Below are 21,322 nucleotides of genomic sequence, written 5' to 3' on the forward strand. Positions count from 1 at the left end.
ACCTTAGTAGAGATAGTGGGGAAGTTATGGTTGAAGATTAATATGGCAGAATACAAAGGCAATGTTGCTGGCAAGGAAGCGAGAATTCCTGAATTGCAGTCAGCCTCTAGAATGTGTGCCAGAGTTCGTTTACCTTGGTCAATTGCCTAAAAGGGACGGCAGGCATGACCAAATCATGACCGGGAGCTTACCGCTATCCCCGAAAAGAAAATTTCAGGTGTAACGTTCAGAGACAGGAAGATGGCGGTGTGGATTACAGAGCATACAGGGGAACCCAACATTCCAGTCGACACTGAAAGGAAAAATATGGAGCTTGGCCCGCCATGTAATGTCTGGGGCTAACAGTTACATTATTAAACGTTATTAAATTATTATACAGTTACATCATTAGATGTTATTACAGTATTACATTATTAGTTTAATATTAGATTTATACAATGGGTGGCAAGGTAAGCGAAGTCGAGGACGCCATAGAATAAGGAGGTGCGATGGAGGGAGGAAATTTGCAGGCGCATCTTGGAATAGGCTATAGCTCTAGAAAGCGCTAATTGGAACGAGAGGCCTTTGTGCTGCGGTGGACATAAAGATCAGCTCATGATGATTACGTTGGTGAGTGAGATCGCACTATGAAATTTCGCAAGCATACAATGGTGTGGCGGGACAGGCGGTAAAATATCGAACAGGCTGCCACTAGAAGCAAAACTAGCAGGGCTTTTAGGGAACTCATTGCGAATGTTACACTGCTGTCGCATGAAAAAAAAGGCTTTTCTTTAGTTTTGAAAGCACCATTCCTTGGATGGACCAACGGAACTACAACGCCCATATTTCTTTCCTTCTTTGAGCATCTGCATTTCCCTCTACGCACCAGCCTACTGTCCACTGCATGGAGCCTTCATTTCCTTCAGGAAAATTCCTTGAAGCTGGGCTAACTACGCATCAGTTGAGCTATTACAGCGTAACTGCCCGAATGCCAATTGTCGAAAAAAATTTGGATAAAAATTAGTTCTAGTGATAATGTATTAGTTAGAGAAGGCAGGAAAGGCGCAGTCCGTTATTATATAGGCGAAATATGAAGGGATGCATCAAAAACGTGTCTTTCATACTGAAACTGTAAACAGCCCCCCCAGCTGCAGCTCGCCAGAAGTGACGTAGAACCCGGACTGTGCCTTAAGTGAACCGTCGGGGCTTCTCTCTACTTCACTCGCATAGTGTATGCTACGTCACATCCGGCTTATTTTGTAGTTTCGCGACTCACCCTTAGGGGTGCCTGTCATCTGCTACGGGGCTTCTGATTATCGGTGTACTTGCTGGTCTTACGGCTTTCTAGCAATTCTTTAGCTTCATCCGCTATTATTATTTAGCATGTTGAGCTCGTGGGAGATTTCCCAGCTGTTGGCAGTCGTTTCACGGGCTGTCATGTCTTCCCAGGGTCACATTTACGCCATGGGAGGTTCTGACGGCCGGAACTGTACCGACACTGTGGAGCGGTACGACGTGGAGAGAAACCAGTGGTCCATGGTGGCCAGCATGAACGACGTCCGCAGTGACGCCAGCGCCGCCGTAGCTGCAGGACGTATCTACATGTGAGGTCGTTTTCGAATTCCCTATCTTCACAATCACTTTGTGGGGAGTGAAGACTCACTCATAGAATCGCTGAATCGATTGATCAATTTACGACTCGGTGCAAGCTGTGTGACACTTGCCTATGCTATCGAACGGCTCTCGTTTCAAATTTCCTAATCGACTACACCAATGGACGACTGTTGTGATGATGATTGTTACTTCTGCGTAGCGTGAAATCACTCAACCTAATTCGGTTTTTCTATATAAAGTGCTACCTAGAATTTCGCCTATCTCTCCTTCAGTTTATTGTCGTCATTCCTTCTCCGTTTCGCGCACAGCGTGCGAAAGTGCCACAGACGCTGATCATGTTGTTTTAAACTGTCACAGTATACATCTAACGGTAAATGTGGGAGCAGTTAGCCTGTTCAAGGATTTGGGTTTCGAGGGTAGCCAGGGGAAGATAAATAAATTCGGTGTGGGGGCTAAGCGATGGCTGGAAGGTTGCTGGGGTGTCGGTGCGTTGAAATTGAAGTGATATTCGGACTTAAATTCTCCTTGGTCCTCTGATTATTTTTATTTCTCAGCTTGTTTATTTTTTTTATTTCTTAAGCCGTCATGTTATTAGCATGTACGTTTTCTCACTTCTAGAATTGACGTCCTATGCGGGTTATCATGTACTTGCGCGGTACCCCGCTAGAGGTGCCTGCATGCTATCTGCTAAGGAACGGGCTGTTAGTTATCTCCGTGGCTGTTCTCTTTACGGCTTCGGGCAATTATTCTTTACTATATTTACTTGGCATTTGGCTGAAAGGGACCAAGAAACGATTTTGACGATTGTGTACAAGCGTACTGAGTCGTTAGGTTAGGTCCTTCTAATAATTAGGTGACGCATTTAAGCGGTCCGAGAAAAGCGTATAATTTATTATAACATTTTAAGTATGTGCAGCGCTTCCGATTGCAGCGGCGCCGCTCCCTCGAGTTTTCAGTCGTTCCATCCCAATGGGCGCATTTATTTATTTATTTAGAAAATACTGCAGGCCTTGTAGTGGCCCTTGCAGGAGGGGCAGAAGTACAGGAAAAAATAACAAGGAAATGCAAGAGTATGCGAGTAGCAAAACAGAAATAAGAATTACATCGGAATGATTGCAGGAAAATAAAAAATAACAATTTCAGAAACACTGTAACAAAACAAGATATAAAAGCAAACAACATTTTTCAGCTATCGCATGGTCAGGTGTGAAAGCATTCAATGCTTTCAGTGTTAAGAAGAAGTGATATGGGCAAGTTATTCCATTCGGTTATTGGGCGAGGAAAGAAGGAATATATAAAGGTGTTGGTCCTGGCAACATACGGAGTTAATGACTTGGCATGCCGGTGCCTTGTTAATCGCCCTGTTAGTGGTTGTATGTATTGCTGCGGATTAATAGATAGCTGATTATTCTGAAGCAGATAGAGGAACTTAATCCTTTGAATTTTCCTTCGCAATTTTAGTGTTTTTATATTATTCATTTTCATTAACTTTGAGGGTGAGTCAGTTGGACGGTATTTAGAAAATATAAAGCGTACAGCTTTTCGCTGAATTCTTTCTAATGCATCGATGTTACGTTTCGTGTACGTGTGATGAAGTGACTTGTCAATCAACACAGCTGTATTCCGCGATAACAGAACCATCTGTATAAGATTATGATAATAGATAACGCTGCTGCGCTTCAGCGTGCTACGCTGTTGCTGCGACAGATCCCTTGGTCATTGGCTTAGATACACCTGTGTGTTCGTGTAGGCGCGTTCTTGCAAGCTGTTACGTACAGGGTCTGGCCCCGTCCGTGAAAGGAATCCACATCGGTTGGTGGCAGAAAACAGACTGAGTTTATTCTCTACAAAAGACGCAGACGAGAGCCGCATGTGTTCAAGGGGGGCAAACTCTCGGTCCCTGTCCGGTGGCCGAGATGCTGGGGGTGACGGAGAATTCTTGAAACTCGACTCAGGGCGGGGTCGCTTCCTGTTTCTTCCGCGCTGGTGCTTCGTCCAGCCGAGGAGCGGTGGTGCGTCGCTTGTACACAACACAAGCTTTCGCTAGCACAGCTACAAAAAATGCGCCATCGCACCGGACACAGCCGAGTACAAAGCGATGTAGGTTGTCTCAACGTTATGCAGTAGCAATAAACAAACAAAGAAGCGGCACAGGTAAGATGACTGCACAGTGTTCCAAAGGTGGGTCACCACGTCAACGCCACACATGCAGCACAGAACGTGACGGTGCAATAGTCGCATTTTCGCCATGACGTGGAAGCTTTCGCATGACGTGGAAGCTCTGCGCCACCTACGCGGTGGCGTAGAGGTAGAACACCCGCCTCGCGTGCAAGAGGTCCGTGGTTCGAATCCCGGTGCGGCGAAATTTTCCACCGGATAAAAAAAAAATCCGCGTGTTGATAAAATTGCATAAACAGGCCTGGAGTGTGGCCTGATCCCGGTGACCAGAACCGGTAACGCACTCCTTCACCAGAGCAGGATTGGCCACCCTGGTGCAGCACTTAGCCACAACCTCCTATATGAACACAATAATCAAACCCCGGCCCCTCAGTCCCCAGCAGCTGCGAAGCAACTGACCACGGCGGCGGTCAGACCTGCGACGCTGCAGAGGGTGCTAAGAATCCCTGGCTCCGGACAGGCCGCCATTGGAATATGAACCTGGCAACGTTTAACGCTAGAACGTTATCTAGTGAGGCGAGTCTAGCAGTGCTATTGGAGGAATTAGAGGGCAGCAAATGGCATGTAATAGGGCTCAGTGAAGTTAGGAGGTCAAAAGAAGCATATACAGTGCTAAAAAGCGGGCACGTCCTGTGCTACCGGGGCTTAGCGGAGAGACGAGAACTAGGAGTCGGATTCCTGATTAATAAGAACATAGCTGGTAACATACAGGAATTCTATAGCATTAACGAGAGGGTGGCAGGTCTTGTTGTGAAACTCATAAGAGGTACGAAATGAAGGTTATAGAGGTCTACGCCCCTACATCCAGTCATGATGACCAGGAAGTCGAAAGCTTCTATGAAGACGTGGAATCGGCGATGGGCAAAGTCAAAACAAAATACAGTATACTGATGGGCGACTTCAATGCCAAGGTAGGCAAGAAGCAGGCTGGAGACGAGGCAGTGGGGGAATATGGCATAGGCACTGGGAATAGCAGGGGAGAGTTATTAGTAGAGTTTGCGGAACAGAATAATATGCGGATAATGAATACCTTCTTCCGCAAGCGAGATAGCCGAAAGTGGACGTGGAGGAGCCTGAACGGCGAGACTAGAAATGAAATAGGCCTCATACTCTGCGATAACCCTGGCATCATACAAGATGTGGACGTGCTCAGAAAGGTGCGCTGCAGTGACCATAGGATGGTAAGAACTCGAATTAGCCTAGACCTGAGGAGGGAACGGAAGCAACTGGTACATAAGAAGTCGATCAATGAGTTAGCGGTAAGAGGGAAAATAGAGGAATTCCAGATCAAGCTACAGCACAGGTATTCGGCTTTGACTCAGGAAGAGGACCGTAGTGTTGAAGCAATGAATGACAATCTTGTGGGCATCATTAAGGAGTGGGCAATAGAAGTCGGTGGTAACTCCGTTAGACAGGAAACCAGTAAGCTATCGCAAGAGACGAAAGATCTGATCAAGAAACGCCAATGTATGAAAGCCTCTAACCCTACAGCTAGAATAGAACTGGCAGAACTTTCGAAGTTAATCAACAAGCGTAAGACAGCTGACATAAGGAAATATAATATGGATAGAATTGAACTTGCTCTCAGGAATGGAGGAAGCCTAAAAGCAGTGAAGAAGAAACTAGGAATTGGCAAGAATCAGATGTATGCGTTAAGAGACAAAGCCGGCAATATCATTACTAATATGGATGAGATAGTTCACGTGGCTGAGGAGTTCTATAGAGATTTATACAGTACCAGTGGCACCCACGACGATAATGGAAGAGAGAATAGTCTAGAGGAATTCGAAATCCCACAGGTAACACCGGAAGAAGTAAAGAAAGCCTTGGGAGCAATGCAAAGGGGGAAGGCAGCTGGGGAGGATCAGGTAACAGCAGATTTGTTGAAGGATGGTGGGCAGATTGTTCTAGAGAAACTGGCCACACTGTATACGCAATGCCTCAGGACTTCGAGCGTACCGGAATCTTGGAAAAACGCTAACATAATCCTAATCCATAAAAAAGGGGACGCCAAAGACTTGAAAAATTATAGACCGATCAGTTTACTGTCCTCTGCCTACAAAGTATTTACTAAGGTGATTGCAAATAGAATCAGGAACACCTTAGACTTTCGTCAACCAAAGGACCAGGCAGGATTCCGTAAAGGCTACTCAACAATAGACCATATTCACACTATCAATAAGGTGATAGAAAAATGTGCGGAATATAACCAACCTTTATATATAACTTTCATTGATTACGAGAAAGCGTTTGATTCAGTCGAAACCTCAGCAGTCATGGAGGCATTGCGGAATCAGGGTGTAGACGAGCCGTATGTAAAAATACTGAAAGATATCTATAGCGGCTCCACAGCCACCGTAGTCCTCCATAAAGAAAGCAACAAAATCCGAATAAAGAAAGGCGTCAGGCAGCGAGATACGATCTCTCCGATGCTATTCACAGCGTGTTTACAGGAGGTATTCAGAGAGCTGGATTGGGAAGAATTGGGGATAAGAGTTAATGGAAAATACCTTAGTAACTTGCGATTCGCTGATGATATTGCCTTGCTTAGTAACTCAGGGGACCAACTGCAATGCATGCTCACTGACCTGGAGAGGGAAAGCCGAAGGGTGGGTCTAAAAATTAATCTGCAGAAAACTGAAGTAATGTTTAACAGTCTTGGAAGAGAACAGCAATTTACAATAGGTAGCGAGGCACTGGAAGTGGTAAGGGAATACATCTACTTAGGGCAGGTAGTGACTGCGGATCCGGATCATGAGACTGAAATAATCAGAAGAATAAGAATGGGCTCGGGTGCGTTTGGCAGGTATTCTCAGATCATGAACAGCAGGTTGCCATTATCCCTCAAGAGGAAAGTTTATAACAGCTGTGTCTTACCAGTACTCACGTACGGGGCAGAAACCTGGAGGCTTACGAAAAAGGTTCAACTTAAATTGAGGACGACGCAACGAGCTATGGAAAGAAGAATGATAGGTGTAACGTTAAGGGATAAGAAAAGAGCAGATTGGGTGAGGGAGCAAACGCGAGTTAATGATATCTTAGTTGAAATCAAGAAAAAGAAATGGGCATGGGCAGGACACGTAATGAGGAGGGAAGATAACCGATGGTGATTAAGAGTTACAGAATGGAATCCAAGGGAAGGAAAGCATAGCAGAGGGCGGCAGAAAGTTAGGTGGGCGGATGAGATTAATAAGTTTGCAGGGACAACATGGACACATTTAGTACATGACCAGGGTAGTTGGAGAAGTATGGGAGAGGCCTTTGCCCTGCAGTAGGCATAACCAGGCTGATGATGATGATGATGATGATGATGATGATGATGATGATGATGATGATGATGATGTGGAAGCTTCAACCTACATCGACAAAAAAATGCCAGTGTCGTCTGCTGTTTGCGATAGTTGCCGACTTCGAACTGCATTGCTCTGCACACGGCCGAACGGTTGCCAGCTTTCAAAAGACGTCGCATCCGCAAATCGGAGTGCGGATGCCGGCACATGTGAACCGCTCGAGCTGATAAAAACAATAACTAATAAAAGAGCAAACGTAATAACAAAATCCTGGCACGGCATGAAGTTTACTTGGTCGCCAGCACATGAGGCTGACAACTCGCTGTTGCATGTTGCCAGTCGCTGGTTGCCTGTTTTGGACAACCAGAGGGCGCATGCGAACCGCACGGCACCATGCGGTTTCAGCGTAAATGCAATTTTGTGGCCTATGGCGACGACCGCCCGCTTTTCACGAACCGCCCGCGTGCGGTGCGGCTTGCGGCGATGGGCGGCTCGAGCGTAAATCGCCCCTAAATGGCGCGCCCGGTCGCGAAGTGTGCAGTTGCTACTTGTTCTCTCTCCGCTTTCTTCCTTCGTGCTCGCCAGATTGAGCCACGATCGTCGGATTCCCCCCCCCCCCCTCGCCTGCTTTCCCTCGCACGTGCAGCATACGACGAGCGGCGACGGTGTTATCGCCCTTGGACTTTATACGGAACATCACGGTGACGCCGACGACGACAGCAGAAATGCGGCAGGAGTGTCTATATATCTGCTGTCGCAATAAACATAACAGAAAGAAAATACATAACGACATTCTATCACGACACTCATGCACCTCCGGCACACAGCAAGTGTTGTTTGCTTGTGTTACTACGCTTGGGCTTGCTTTTGACGCGATCTGTGCGATGAGTGTTTGTCTCTCCCTTTCTTTTCGCGAGCCGCATGGATCGCCCTTGCTACGTTGTGGTCTGTAAATATTGCGAACGCTAACATGTCAAGGTGCGCCGCAGTGCCCCTCTGCAAGGCCACATGCGAGCGGAGTGGCTGCGATGCATGCGGCTGTCAGTATCCGATCAACGCCAGCATCTACGCGTTTGCGGCTGCCACGCCACGCCGGAGGTTTACTACTGCTATAGAGGTTAGCGTGTCGGACTGGGCGTGTTACGAAATGTGCGGAGGCGCAAACGTGAACGGCATGCACCGTGCCGTTCACGTTCACCTGGTGCCAGAGAGTTCAACCAACAGAGCTAATGTAGCAGTAACTGAAGTCTACTACTACACTATATCAGTAACCAAGTGTATTCTACGTTGCTGCTGGTGTACATGTTTGAAAGGAGCATAACCACGAACAAATTGTCTTCTTAGATGTTTAAAATGTTTGATACTTGGTTACACTAATACCAGTGCTGTGTCTGGCTGCTTAAGCTCTGTGCCATCAAATGGCTGGGCCGTGCAGGCCGATAAGGCGGCTCACGTACGTCTACTGCATCTACGCTAAAGCTCGTTCATCACAGCGGTAGTAGTACAGAGGGGATTTAACAAAACGCCCAGCTCGCCTGTTGTTATTGGAATGCCGGACACGCTCTACACTGCGACAGAACATTCGCAACGCACGCTGCTTGGATAGCTCTCGCTGGGGATCGACGGCCAGGCGGCTCGCGGAGAGGTTGGAGAGGCTTCGCGCGGTTGCGCCAGGACAACCGGAAGTAGACAAGACGTCGCCGCATCATGACGCAGAGCCAGTGAAGGCGGAGCCTAGCCCCGATCACTCGGCGAACGAGTTGAGGAGAAAACGCATGGCTAGGGAGCAGGCTAACTTGTAATCGTGCGTAGCTATCTTAATATGAGACGCTTCACTTAAAATTGTGGCGCGATGGTTTTACTGTAGCTCTACCGAGCCCGTGCTGGTGGGCGAGTTGTTTATACATGATTACAACGACGGCACCAAATAAAACAACGGACGAAGTACCCTACACGTCTACGAAATTTGCCTGAACCGTTTTAGGGACCCTTTAGTGGGGAGTGGTGTCCTTTCCTCACTCACCTTTAAAGGAGTAATATCCTCAATATTCACGTATAGAAGAGATAGAGATCCGTAGGGGAGATTTCTAATCATAGTGTATGCTTAACTATGATTATGATGATTATTACCATTACCATACTCTCGCCTGCAGCGTGGGAGGCTTCACGGGTCGCGCTATTCTCGACACCGTCGAGTGCTACGACCCGTCGACCGATGTTTGGACCCGGCTGCAAGCCATCTCCTCGCCCCGTCGAGGCCTCATGGTGGTCGCCGACAACGAGACGCTGTACATCATGGGCGGCTTTGACGGCACCCACACTCGCGCTTCCAGTAAGATTTTATTTGTTGTAAATCGTTACCGCGCTAAGCATCGTCTTCGTCATGTGTCAACGCGGCATCGATGTTATTGAAAATTTGCTCTGGGCAAAATGCACCCACTTTCGCGGTCATTCGGCATGGTGCGGCTACGTTGCATGAGGCTCGTTGTTTTAATGTTGTTGCCTACCGCTAATCTTACTCCCATCGATGTAAATGTTTGGCATACCGTTATTTTTCCATCATAATATTATAATTTAGAACAAGTTACCATGAATTAGGACACATTTATTTTTATTTTAAGTTAAGACGAGCAACAGGGGCGGCAAAATTTCCGGGTCTTTTCTGGCCAATCCGCACGTCTCCGGTATTCATTCGCCGACCATATAAAGGTGCTCTGAAACACTTTTGGGAATATGTTTAATGAACCCGTCCAGTCGCCTATACTATGCCCTCATAAACAAACCGAGCCACAAGTTACTCCCGCGGCATACTTTTGAGCGCACGCAATTGTCTAGAAAGATTGTTTGCGTTTTCGTTTAGGGACGTAATCACTGCGTATTTTGGCCGTACATTCTGACTAATCAATAAACACGACGGCTATAGGCCAGGCTTGATTAAACGTTATGACTAAGTTTGATAGGCTTTATTATCGGGCAAGTCTCTCACCTTTTAATATATGTGCTGCAGGACCTCTATAACGGAATACTCAAGCTTTCTGTCTTTTCTCCATTCAATTGGTATTTACAGAATTAAGTATTGCGCGAAGATCCAGATGGCGTCACCACCCCTATTATATATTTCAGTCATGTCTAGTTTAGCGATCGTCCTCTTGCTGTTAAGAGTGTCAGTTTTTAACTAACTGTCGCGAAAGCTGAATCTTCGAATATAAAAATTATGGGGTTTTACGTGCCAAAACCACTTTCTGATTATGAGGCACGCCGTAGTGGAGGGCTCCGGAAATTTCGACCACCTGGGGTTCTTTAACGTGCACCTAAATCTAAGTACACGGGTGTTTTCGCATTTCGCCCCCATAATCTTCGAATATAGGTCAACCGATTAGGCCGAATTATACCGATAGATTATTTCTCTAGAAGTCTATCATAGTTTTTTGTGTGCCGATATGCGACTTTTTTGCATAGAAAATAGCCACCGTTGGTCCCTTGCTGCTCCTCGGTTTGAATCGCCCGCTTCAAGTGACGTAATCCCCATATGACCTCACTCCTTTGCCACTCTAAAGGCCCGTTCACACTACACGAAATATCCGGTGAGCGAAGCGGATTCGGCCGCTTTTGACGCCGAGGAGGGCGGAAAGCGGCGCGGTGAAGGTAATCGGTCCAGGACCCATTTTTCCCGCTTTCGCCGCCGCCGGAAGTTGCCTTTTGACGTCACAACCCGTCTAATCTCAATATGGCAGCCAGCATGTCTGAGCGACCGGCCTTCTTCGTGGAAACGGCGGAATACAAGCAGAGGCAACAAAAGCCCGCCAACGAGAGGCACACACGTGAACTCTCGTCTCGTTCGCGAAGTCACGAAACCAAAAAAGAAACTGCCTCGAGATGTCACTGTCGTCGCGGAAAGGCTTGAAGCGGCGGCGGATCCGCCGTTGCACGCGTCAACAGATGAGAACACGCTCTCTTTTTTCCGGCGAACGAATTCGCTTCGCTCGCCGAATTTTTGTAGTGTGAACGAGCCTTAAGTGAATCAGTCAGCGCTGGCGTCACATGAGGTGTACCAGAGTCAAAAATAGATTGCGCCACTTCAATTTTCCTTTGTTGCTATTTCCTCGATTACGAAAGTCGTGCTCGCGCTACGAATGGTGAATTGCTTTTTAGAGAGGCCTAATTTTTCAATATAGCTGTATTTTGGTGTCCTATTAGGTGCACGAAACAATATTGAGACCCGAACTGAATATCTGTATGATAGGAGCCTGAATGTGCCTTTTTAATAAACTGTATCATATCACAGACAAATCTCGGTACAACAGATAAGCGTCAACTGACGATTTCACTTGAGAGTGCTGACTTCTGATTGAGGTTAGGGCTCTCCTGCGGGTTCAGTTGTTGTGGTCGGCGGTGATGGAGGGGAGGTTGCGAGCAGTGACGATGGGGGAAAAGGGCTGCGCCCAGAGGAAGGAGGCGAGAGAAACGAGAGTTTCGTTCGGCCATTGGTTGACGCCAGTAATACGTCAGAGTGAGGAGAGGACGCGTAGCGGCGACGATTGGTTGGCGCATGCGATGACGTAATTAGGCCGCCTCAACCGCAAGGATCACGTTTCCCAAAGATTTTGCATCGGCCGGCATAACCACGAACAATCGAGAGTTACAGCTCAGCGGGCCAGCGTACGCGCCAGTGCGCATGCGCGGTACAACTTGCGCAGTGGCGCCTACGCTGGCTCGCTAAGCTGTAACTCTCTAATGTGACGAGGGGGCCGACGCTCGCTCAACGCCGAAGTCTGCCCATGCCAGATGACATCGTCGACGCACGAAATGTCTAGTACAGCATGAAAGCCGGCAGACGTCCGCCGCTTAACGCCGAAAATCGTCGGGAACTTGTTCCTTGTTGTTGGGCCTTAAAGTGGAGACACCTCGTGCACTGAGGGAGGAGGAGGAGGAGGGGTGGCATGGAGCACCGGCACTCCGGTCGGCCGCATCGGCGGAATAGATGCGAAAGTTATCTTGCGCCGGTTCCAGCAATGCAGGAGACCTGCATAATTTTTCTAATTCTGTTTATCGCAAAGGGCATAAAGAAACTCGAGCTCTGCGCTGTACCGTCTTTCCGCTATGTCGATTTATTCTTATTTTTCTCGACTCTGAAGCCGAGCCAAGCATTCTGACTCGTTTTTATTGGCACTTTTTATTCACCGTTTTTCAGTGGAGAAGTTCGACGTGAGGACAGCGAGGTTCTCACAGTTACCCGGCATGCCTGAGGCCATGAGCAACTTCGCCGCCGTCCTGCTTGAAGGTTGCATCTACACCATAGGGGGCGTCACACGTAAGACCGGCCAACGGGTCTGTTGAGATCGCGCGCAGTGTTGACAACCACTGTGTGTGTATATCCTAATATGCCCCCTACGAAAATTCACAGGTGTCCGCGTTTGAGCCCGTGGAATCGTCTCTATGTACGATACAAAAAGCAGCAGTAATGTCATTGATTTATTTGTCGTGCCATGCTGAAAAGCATGGCTTGGGAGTTCTCTTGAATTCAGGGGTGTTACGCGCCATAAACCAAAATCTTATTATGAGGCAGACAGTAGTCAGGAACTTCGGACTCGTTTTGCCCACATGGTGCCCCATAAGGTGTACCTAAAAGTTTTAAACGAGCGTTTTTGGCCCGCAATGAATTGCGGGCGCCGTAGCCGGAATTCATACCGCCACTTGAAGCTCCTCAGTTCAACGCCAAATTGTCACTAAGCAACTTCGGGGTATTTATTTATTTATTTATTTATTACAGTTACCCTCAATGTAAAATTAAATTAGAGGGTGGAGAGGTTATTATGAATTAGGGAGTAAAATTATTTTGCAGTTGCTGCTTGTTGAATATTCGATTTGAGAGAACAAAAAGTTCTATAATGAACAGGAGTCTACAAATACAACATAAAATATATAACGACGATTATTTCCTTACTATTCAGCTAGGTATGACATCCAAGACTGCATGGTCGTCTAGAATAGGTGCAATTGATGCGTGGAGGCGATTGCATTCGTTTGACGGGCATGATGTCTGACAATGATGGAACACCGACCGAACACTGCGTTCGAGTCTGCGGAAAATGTATTGCGGGGAAGGATTGGCTGCTTGCATAAATCAGGCGGCTAGTATACTTGATGAAAAAGTCGGTAACGAGATTATTTGCGGCGGTATTCTAAAGATGTCATGGGCAGCTGCGATGTAAAGGTGTAGGAATGTGCACCGTGGAGCATGACGCAAGGTCATACACATGCTGCATGTGATGGGTTGACGGAAATACATTGAAGAAGTTTAACATGTGACAGCTAAATAATGGCATTTCTAGAATATAGCACCGATCTCGCTTGTCGAGAATTATCTTCCGCTTTAGCCGCAGTTGGATTTTTCGCATTAAGATGCACTATGCAGAGAAGCCTGCACTCACTGCCATATTAAGGCGTCGCTCATTTATAAGGCGCGTGTTAGCCATGGACTTTGGCATGGCGACAACAACGTCATTTGCTCCAATTTGCGAGTCGGGCTGTTCTATTTTGTTTACGATTCACTTGGCAGGGTGCTATCCTGTTTCCACCGAAGAACTGGTTGAGCGAGTTCAAATAATTTACTGCGAACGCACTCATTTTTCCGACTGCCCAACAACATTCGTGTTTAACTCCTGCAATGCGCTGCACATTAACCTATAATGACAACGAATGGTATGACGACGATACCGGCGGTGGGGAACCGGCGACGACGCCTTGACGACCACGCTTGATCGGCCGACATTCGATAGAGCGAAGAGCTGTCATTGCTAGGGGAACGATGAAAGTGCAGCTACGCTGTAAACCCCGCTGCTGACGACTGCTAGGTGGCGCTATACTGCGGGCGCCTCGAAAGCCCCATAAACTTCGTAAAGTAGTGACACTCTCCTCCTCTGCCTTCACTTCTCCTCGTTTCTCCTCTCTTTCACGCTCCCTCCTCGACCGTGGCGTCGCCTACACTGCTCGAACGGAGCAACGGCGCCAACATGTGCTCCTCGCCACTCCGTAGACGCTTCTCGAGCAAAAATGGCGCTGATGCACGGCGCGAGGGCCCACGTGATGCTATTAGACCAATAGCGACGCGGCGTCGGACTTGGCCAGAGCTCGCGAGGAGGAAGCGGCATTCTTCAAAGCATGGCGGTACTTTACGAAGTTTTAAGGGGTTTTAGGTGCCTCTTGCTTTCCGCGGCTTCCGAGATGCGTGCGCAGGCGCCACTACCCGCAGTCCCTTGCAGCGCGCACAAGGCTATCCGCACAGACTTACTGCCACGCACTAGAGGCGCCCCATAGCTCTGTTCCTAACGTGTCCTGTACTTAATAATTGGCGCAAGGGGACACGTTAAAATCTCGGTGATGGTGGTGCGCGGTGTTCGTATTTGTTGAACGGGAGTTCGCGTTTAGAATAATGGTTACGAAAACGAAGATGGCTACATAATGCCGGACTATAGATCGTTGCGTCATTGTGGCGAGTGCAGGTGCTATACAGGGCTAGAAAAGCATATATTTTCGTGATGGCAATTTTATCGCAACTCGAAGCGCGTTTTCTCTGGCACCATCGTCGTCGCCGTGCACAGAACAGAGGGCGCGTCCCGCGTGGAGGTATAAAAAGAATGTCCACAGGTGAGAGCGTTGTGCGCTTGGCGCTACTCGATAATTTTTGCAGAGGAAACAAGGTTGCGCAATGTACGATGCACAATCCGCAGACGCACCAACATACCGTGGTGCATACACTGGTGGAACGCACAGCAGACGTCAAGCTGACGAACGCCAACGTTTTTTTTTTTTTTCGGCGGTGTCGAATCGAGCGCTCTCGATGGGTGACGCCCGCAACGCCACTGGCGGAGCTCCTCATCAGACCAGCGTCGAGAAGCACCCATTTCTGAGACACAACAGCAGCTTCCCGGCGTGCTGTGTCAGATCGACACATCGCCACCGCGTATCGGTAGCCCACCGTTCGAGGAGCACGAACACGACGATAAATCTGCCAGTGATCCGCGAGGACTGGCGGACACAGCGAACTGACTTAACTGATGTCGCGGGAAAGCTGAGTTTGTTGTTGTCAATGTGCGTGTTGTGCACGACAGTTTGTTCCTGGACCTTCGTTTCAACATGGCATCACGCACTAGAGGGTTTGCGGCGGAACACTGCCTATGCTTTGACGCGCACCGTAGTTATGACTGTTCAGAAAAGAGATTTTGGCACGTAAAACCCCATAATTTAATTTTAATTCAGTTCTGACTGTGTGCTACGAGGCGATGGTCCACGTATTGTCGAAAGCACCTTATTAGCGATATCGAATGTACAAATAAATCCTAAGCCTTTTTTCCTTCCTCGCCAAATATCTGTTGCACCGCACTTCTTTATCCCCTATCAGAAGTGACAACTTCCGAGATCGTCAGGCGCTACGACATCGCCTCCGAGAGGTGGTACAGGGCATCAAAGATCCCAAAGAGCTGCAGCGCGTCCGCCGCCTGCATCATTGAGGACGTCGCCAACCCTGGTAGGTCTCATCGCTGTGATGGCCATAATGGTCACCCTTGTTATCTGGCGTACCATATTAATCTTTAAGGTGTAAATTGGAAGAATTAGGGAGCAGGTAACCGAGTATAGATAGACCATGCAGCGGGGTGGACAACAGAAATGGTAAACCGCTCCTCGTAATGGTGGAAGTGCGATTGAAGATTTCCATTAGTCGAAGCGTTGGCAAAAAGACGACGATGACGGCACGACGGCCGAATTAAACGCGTTGCAATCATGTTGCAAAACACGTACATGACGCTCACGGGGCGGACCCATTGCATTTATGGTAGCTGTGTTTAGCTTAGTCACAAGGCAGACTGCCACGCTTCATGCAGCTTTTCGTTTCCAAACCGCGGGCACACAGTTGTCGTTGTAAAACGGTACCACGCTGCGAGTTGTCCGCATATCCAGTGGCACACTTCCAGTGACCCAAGATGGCGAGAAATTGGGTCAATGAAGAGCAGTACCTATCCACTGAATTTGTGGTGGAATTCGTTAAACGATGGGCTGCTATGCTTTAGGTACCCGTCAGACGTGGGTCCGATGCCGCCTAGCAAACGCGTTTCTTTTTTTTTTCTTTTTAGAGAAGCGGTCTGGGAAGACTGTTACATACCAAAAGGGTCCCAGAGCAAAATTGCGTGAAGTAGTCGAAGATTGGTAATCGCACTAAGAAGTGAATTATACGCTTGAATGGCTTTCATTGCCCCGTAGCTTTCGCGCGTTTTCGTGTCCGGTGGTGCATGGTCTAGCACCGGCTACGCAAAATGTGTGTGCTCTTGTGCAGCCGACTTGAGGAGTGCGAGATCTCTGTTTCCACAATATTGATATATATATATATATATATATATATATATATATATATATATGTATATATATTGTGGAAACAGAGATCTCGCACTCCTCAAGTCGGCTGCACAAGAGCACATATATATATATATATATATATATATATATATATATATATATATATATATATATTGTGTAAACAGAGAGGCGCTATTTTGTGCAATTATTTAGCGAGCATGGCTCAAAGGGGTGCGTTAGTCTCTGTGCGTGCTGTCCCACCATGGCGCTGAGGCGAAACTGTGGATGTCGCTCCTCTTCTCTCGCCACCCTCTCCCCACGTGACATCTGCGGGAGAGGAGTATGGCAGTCACTTTATCCGCCCAGGCCGTCCGCTGGAGACAACACATGATATGAATCGGCGGCTGCAGATCTTGTGGCTAAGAGTTCTGTCTTCCACGGAATTACGCAATAAAGCAACAAAAGCTACCTAAATATTGTCGCGGCAATCAATATTATCCTTCAAGCGCATCATTTATTTCCCGAAGGCAAATTGATTTGTAGAAAGGCTCAGTTATTCGCTTACAGCGTGAACGGCTTCAGCACAATTTCTCACTGTGTCTTGTTCGTTGCAAGCGTTCATTCAATCTGTTTTCTTATCAGCTAAATAACATTTGTCTGCTTTTCTTGCCCTCTCTGATTACTTTTCCGGCAGCCGCCTGGGTATAGGCCGCCCTATTGAAGAGCCACCAGGGTGTGAAAAGCAAGACTTCAGTTGGGCCGGAAACTAGCGCAAGGTGGCTGGCAGAATAAAACACAACTGAGAAAAAACAAGAATTGTGTGAATTTTTTTAACAAAATACCCGTACGAAAGAATGAAATAAAAATTCCAGTAGCAACCACTCATAATGGTTGTCAAAGTTTCCTTCTTCGAAATCGGTTGTACAATTTCGTTGAACACTGCTTATATTGCAATAGCAGGTAATTCGATATAATGTAGTACGCTAAATGACGAAACATGGACAACGTGTTGCACATCGATGAAGTGGGTGACTCTACCACATCAGCACATCAATTGACAGCACCGCGTGACCACGCAACGCAACTTGTACGACTGCAGGCTATACCGTCTCCAGCATGGGCCCAGTTTTCATTGCAGCACTTTCGAGATTGGCCTAGTTGAGTATGCCTCCAATGTCCTTTCATTTTACTGAGACACTGAAATAGCGGACTCACCAAAAGTAGGGGAGAAGGGGGATGAAAACCTCGATTTCACAAATTAAGCGCTCGATGACTCATATTATGTGTTGAGTCACCGGTACATTTGTATGGAAAGAGAAACTGAGAGGCGAATGTTTAATGAGAGGTAAAGCGAAGAGCTCGGCAGGAGTATCATGTCTCAGGCCTGCTACTTCACATTGGAGTACAAGGTAAGGGGAGAACGCAGGTAAGAAGAAATGAATGAGGAGCGACGATGAAAAACGACTTAGCCATATGCGGCTGCCGTCCCATCAGTGTTCCTGAAGAGTGCGCGAGGAGGCACAGAGAGGGAGCGAGAGAGACAAAGGTTTATTCTGTTTGGGGTGACACGCCTTCCTCGTATAGAGTGAAAGGGCCCCATTGGGGGGGGGGGGGGGGGGCGGGCTCGCCCCGCACCGCGTGCCCGCTGTATAAGGCTTCGCTGCTCCGGCCGGTCTGAGGTGGTCAGTGCAGTATCTCGGGAGAAAGGTGAGGATAAAGGAATGTGATGGTAGCCCAGAGGGTGCGGGCATTCTCATGTGCAGTGATACTATGTAGGCCACACAGGGATTGAAGTGCTGCGCCTATTGTTCCATCTTGCGCAAACCACTGAGCTGCGCGAATTTGCGTGAACCTAAACATTGACTTCGAATGAAGTCGAGAAATGTTGCGGGATGTCCGTGTTCAGTGGCAAACCGTACAGCCGTGTGTTGGCGAGCATTTAGCCCCACAAGCCAAGCTAAATCAATCCGTTACAACGTCGGCGTCCTTGAAGTGTGGGTGTGTTTGGAGGCGCCTTGTAACTTGGCCGCAGGAAAACGAAACTCCTTTGGATACAACGCATTACGAACGCTTTAAATGAGTCTTACGCGTTTGCGTAATATTCGGACCATCTAAAGATGATTTGAACTGGCTCTATTTAAATGGGGCAGTCGGTAAAGAACGCCGCAGTTTCAGCTGAGGGAATAGGTCGTGTGATCTGTCGTTACATATGTTAGGGCTGGTTTCCGCTCCCTATTGGTAAATCTGCATCGATTAAGGCTAACACCATGCGTGTAACGCTAAAATACATTTCGCCCCTGCACCACAGGATCGCAGTACGCCTTGCTGCAAACGAGCCGCTTGCTTTTTCGAAACTTGTTGACCAAAATAGGCAACATCAATTGTACTCGTCACTCAAATTTTCAATCAATGAACTCTATACTCTGCAAAACCGAAGATGTAAAACAGGTTCAAGTCTATGGCCAAATGACGGCCGTAAAAGGTCGAAGAATACGTGAACGACAGAAATTGCGTTGGTGACAATCGTGTTCAGGACGCGACTTGCACAGACCCAGTCCGAAAGTTTGTTATTCAAAACAATGGTCACCGTTTTGAAGTTACCCTAAGGGAGCTCTAATATTCGAGCTTGCGCAAAATATTGGTCGGTGACGCTGGTAGGAAAGCCACTAAACACTTTTTTCCATTTATTCCTTTCATAAATGTCACAGTTTCATTTTCTTCTCGACAAGCCATTTGGAAAACTGGGAAACATGCAATGACCAACAAAATACCTTCGCATTTATTCTGTGGCAATCTTCTATGGCAAAATAATGTCACCAAGAGTTGAAAAAATAACTGAGGACCTTACGCGGACAGCTTTCACTGTATGTTGATGGGTATCGTTCATGGTTGTCACAGTCAGATGTATTCGCGTACAATGAACAAGAAATACTGATTAGCTAACTTTATGAACTTACTTAATCGGCGAGATCTCAGTGAAAAAGCTGTGGAGGATGTAGAAACGTAAGCGATAATTGGATTTAAAGTCAACCTAGGATTTGCATTATCCAATATCTTTGTCCAATGAGTGAGGTAATAAATGTTAGCTAATTAAGCTTAAATATTAGTTGCTTGTATAAACAAAAGCCTAGCGACTTGCAGTGGGAGCTGTTCGCGTAAATGCCTTCGTTTTTTTTTCCTTGGCCACATTTAGTTGCCATGTCAGGTATGTAATTTAATAGTGATTTCCGAGGAACGAAGCTGGGTTTCCTTTGCCGAGCTTATGACATTTTTTTTTCCTTTAGTGAACGTTTTTCCACCTTGAGTGCTTCCGCAGAACTGATTCACCGTAACCTAATAGTGTTCTGCAAAGTCAAATACAGAACATCTTTACTTGATTTGTCTGTACTTCACTAATGTTCAGCCTTACCTAGTATGCTCCAAAACGCATATATTCTGCTCCAAAGGAAACGATTCCTGCACGAAACCTGCTCCAATGCGCCAAATTCTCTGCTCCCAGAGCTGCTCCATAGCTTCATTGGTCGCTTCCATCCCTGGCCATAGTATGAGGGATATTGTGTGGAGTGGAGGAGGTGAAGGTAAAGAAGGGAATGAATTTGTTTGTAATTATCGCAGCGCGACGGAATCTTCTCCTTTATGGAAATGGTATAGTGGTAAGTGTCTTCTGCTAAGTATGTAATGTGTTAGCGTTTAAGTGCAGTTCAGTGATTCTGTCGGTGCGTCGTCTGGTTTAGATTGCTCTTCCAATGGCGCCCAGTAAGCGAGCTCTCGGTCTACTGCTTTAGCGCATTCTCAAGCTGTCTCTTTGCGGCTTTTTCCTCACTTTCATGCTTTGTTCAATGGGAAATAATGCTTCATTCATTCATTCTTTACCATGCAGAGAGGCGTGTATGAGTGTCCAGGCGACACGCACCCTGTGTAACGCTGTGGGTTGTAATGATGTAAGGATACTTTGTGTGTAAGGTGTCGCCAAATAATTTGCCAAAGTCCTGCAAGCGGTTTTCGAATCAGTGACCGCTGTGATTGATAGGTCTGGTTCCCGTATGGTGCAAGCGTGTATCACGGCCAGGGTGACAGAGGCCTCCTGCACCGCGCCACTGTCAATACGGATGATAGAGGCCGAAGCCTCCACAGAGTGTGTTATCTTGTACGACTATGCACAGGGCCCGCCTATGGGTACCGGGCCACGTCGGTGTATAGGGCTGGTGCGTCCGATGTGCCTTCGCCAAAGACTTGGGCGAGGGCTCGAGCTCTTGCCTATGTCAGGCCTTTGGGACGGTTAGGGTAGACGCTCTGGAGTTGCTTGTCAGTGAAGTCTTCAAGGAATTACCGCCTCTTGTAGCAAGACGGCTGGAAGGTGTCCGCATACACCAAGCCCAAGATGGAGTCAGCTCTGTGGTCATGACGTACTGCATGAAAAGATGACCAGACAAAAATAAGGTGCTTCTGAAGATCGCTCAATTTTGGAAGGCTAGGGACAGATTGAGCATATGCGACAGCATCCTTTGGCTGGACTGACGACTTGTCATTTCTGCAGCTTTACGCCAGGGCAGTTTCGCCCGCTTACACGAAGGAGATCGGGGAATGCGCCGCAGCCAAGAATGGGCCAGGGAGCCTGTTTGATGGCCCAGCTGTAAGATGCATGTTGAGCATATGTTGACCCTGTGTGCCATATGCGCCAAGACTCGAGTTCAGTGTTCTGAGCATATGTTGCCAACGGTTATGCCCGACAGGCCATGACAGCACATTGGCATCGATCTGTTTCAACTTTAAGGGCGCGATTACATCCTGATTGTTGATTATTATTCCAGGTTTCCCGAAGTAGTCTCTGTAGGGTCCACCACCGCACCAACAGCCATCTCGCCAATCAAGAGCTGCTTTGCGCATTTTGGCAAACCATAAATTGTCCA

The 21,322-nt window shown here is 47.5% G+C and overlaps 1 protein-coding gene across 1 annotated transcript in view; it reads left to right on the top strand.

The window, feature by feature from the left end:
- Window positions 1-17,228, top strand: part of LOC126516730 (kelch-like protein 10) — a 48,558-nt gene extending 31,330 nt beyond the window's left edge. The window contains exons 8-12 of the mRNA XM_050166832.3: window positions 1,429-1,583; window positions 9,215-9,393; window positions 12,253-12,372; window positions 15,463-15,588; window positions 17,107-17,228. Coding sequence (XP_050022789.1) covers window positions 1,429-1,583; window positions 9,215-9,393; window positions 12,253-12,372; window positions 15,463-15,588; window positions 17,107-17,120 — 594 coding nt within the window. The 3' untranslated portion in view covers window positions 17,121-17,228. The remainder of the gene's footprint in view (window positions 1-1,428; window positions 1,584-9,214; window positions 9,394-12,252; window positions 12,373-15,462; window positions 15,589-17,106) is intronic.
- Window positions 17,229-21,322: the final 4,094 nt, after the last annotated feature.

Source organism: Dermacentor andersoni, chromosome 1 (genome assembly GCF_023375885.2).
Source record: "Dermacentor andersoni chromosome 1, qqDerAnde1_hic_scaffold, whole genome shotgun sequence".
Taxonomy (NCBI): Eukaryota; Metazoa; Arthropoda; class Arachnida; order Ixodida; family Ixodidae; genus Dermacentor; species Dermacentor andersoni.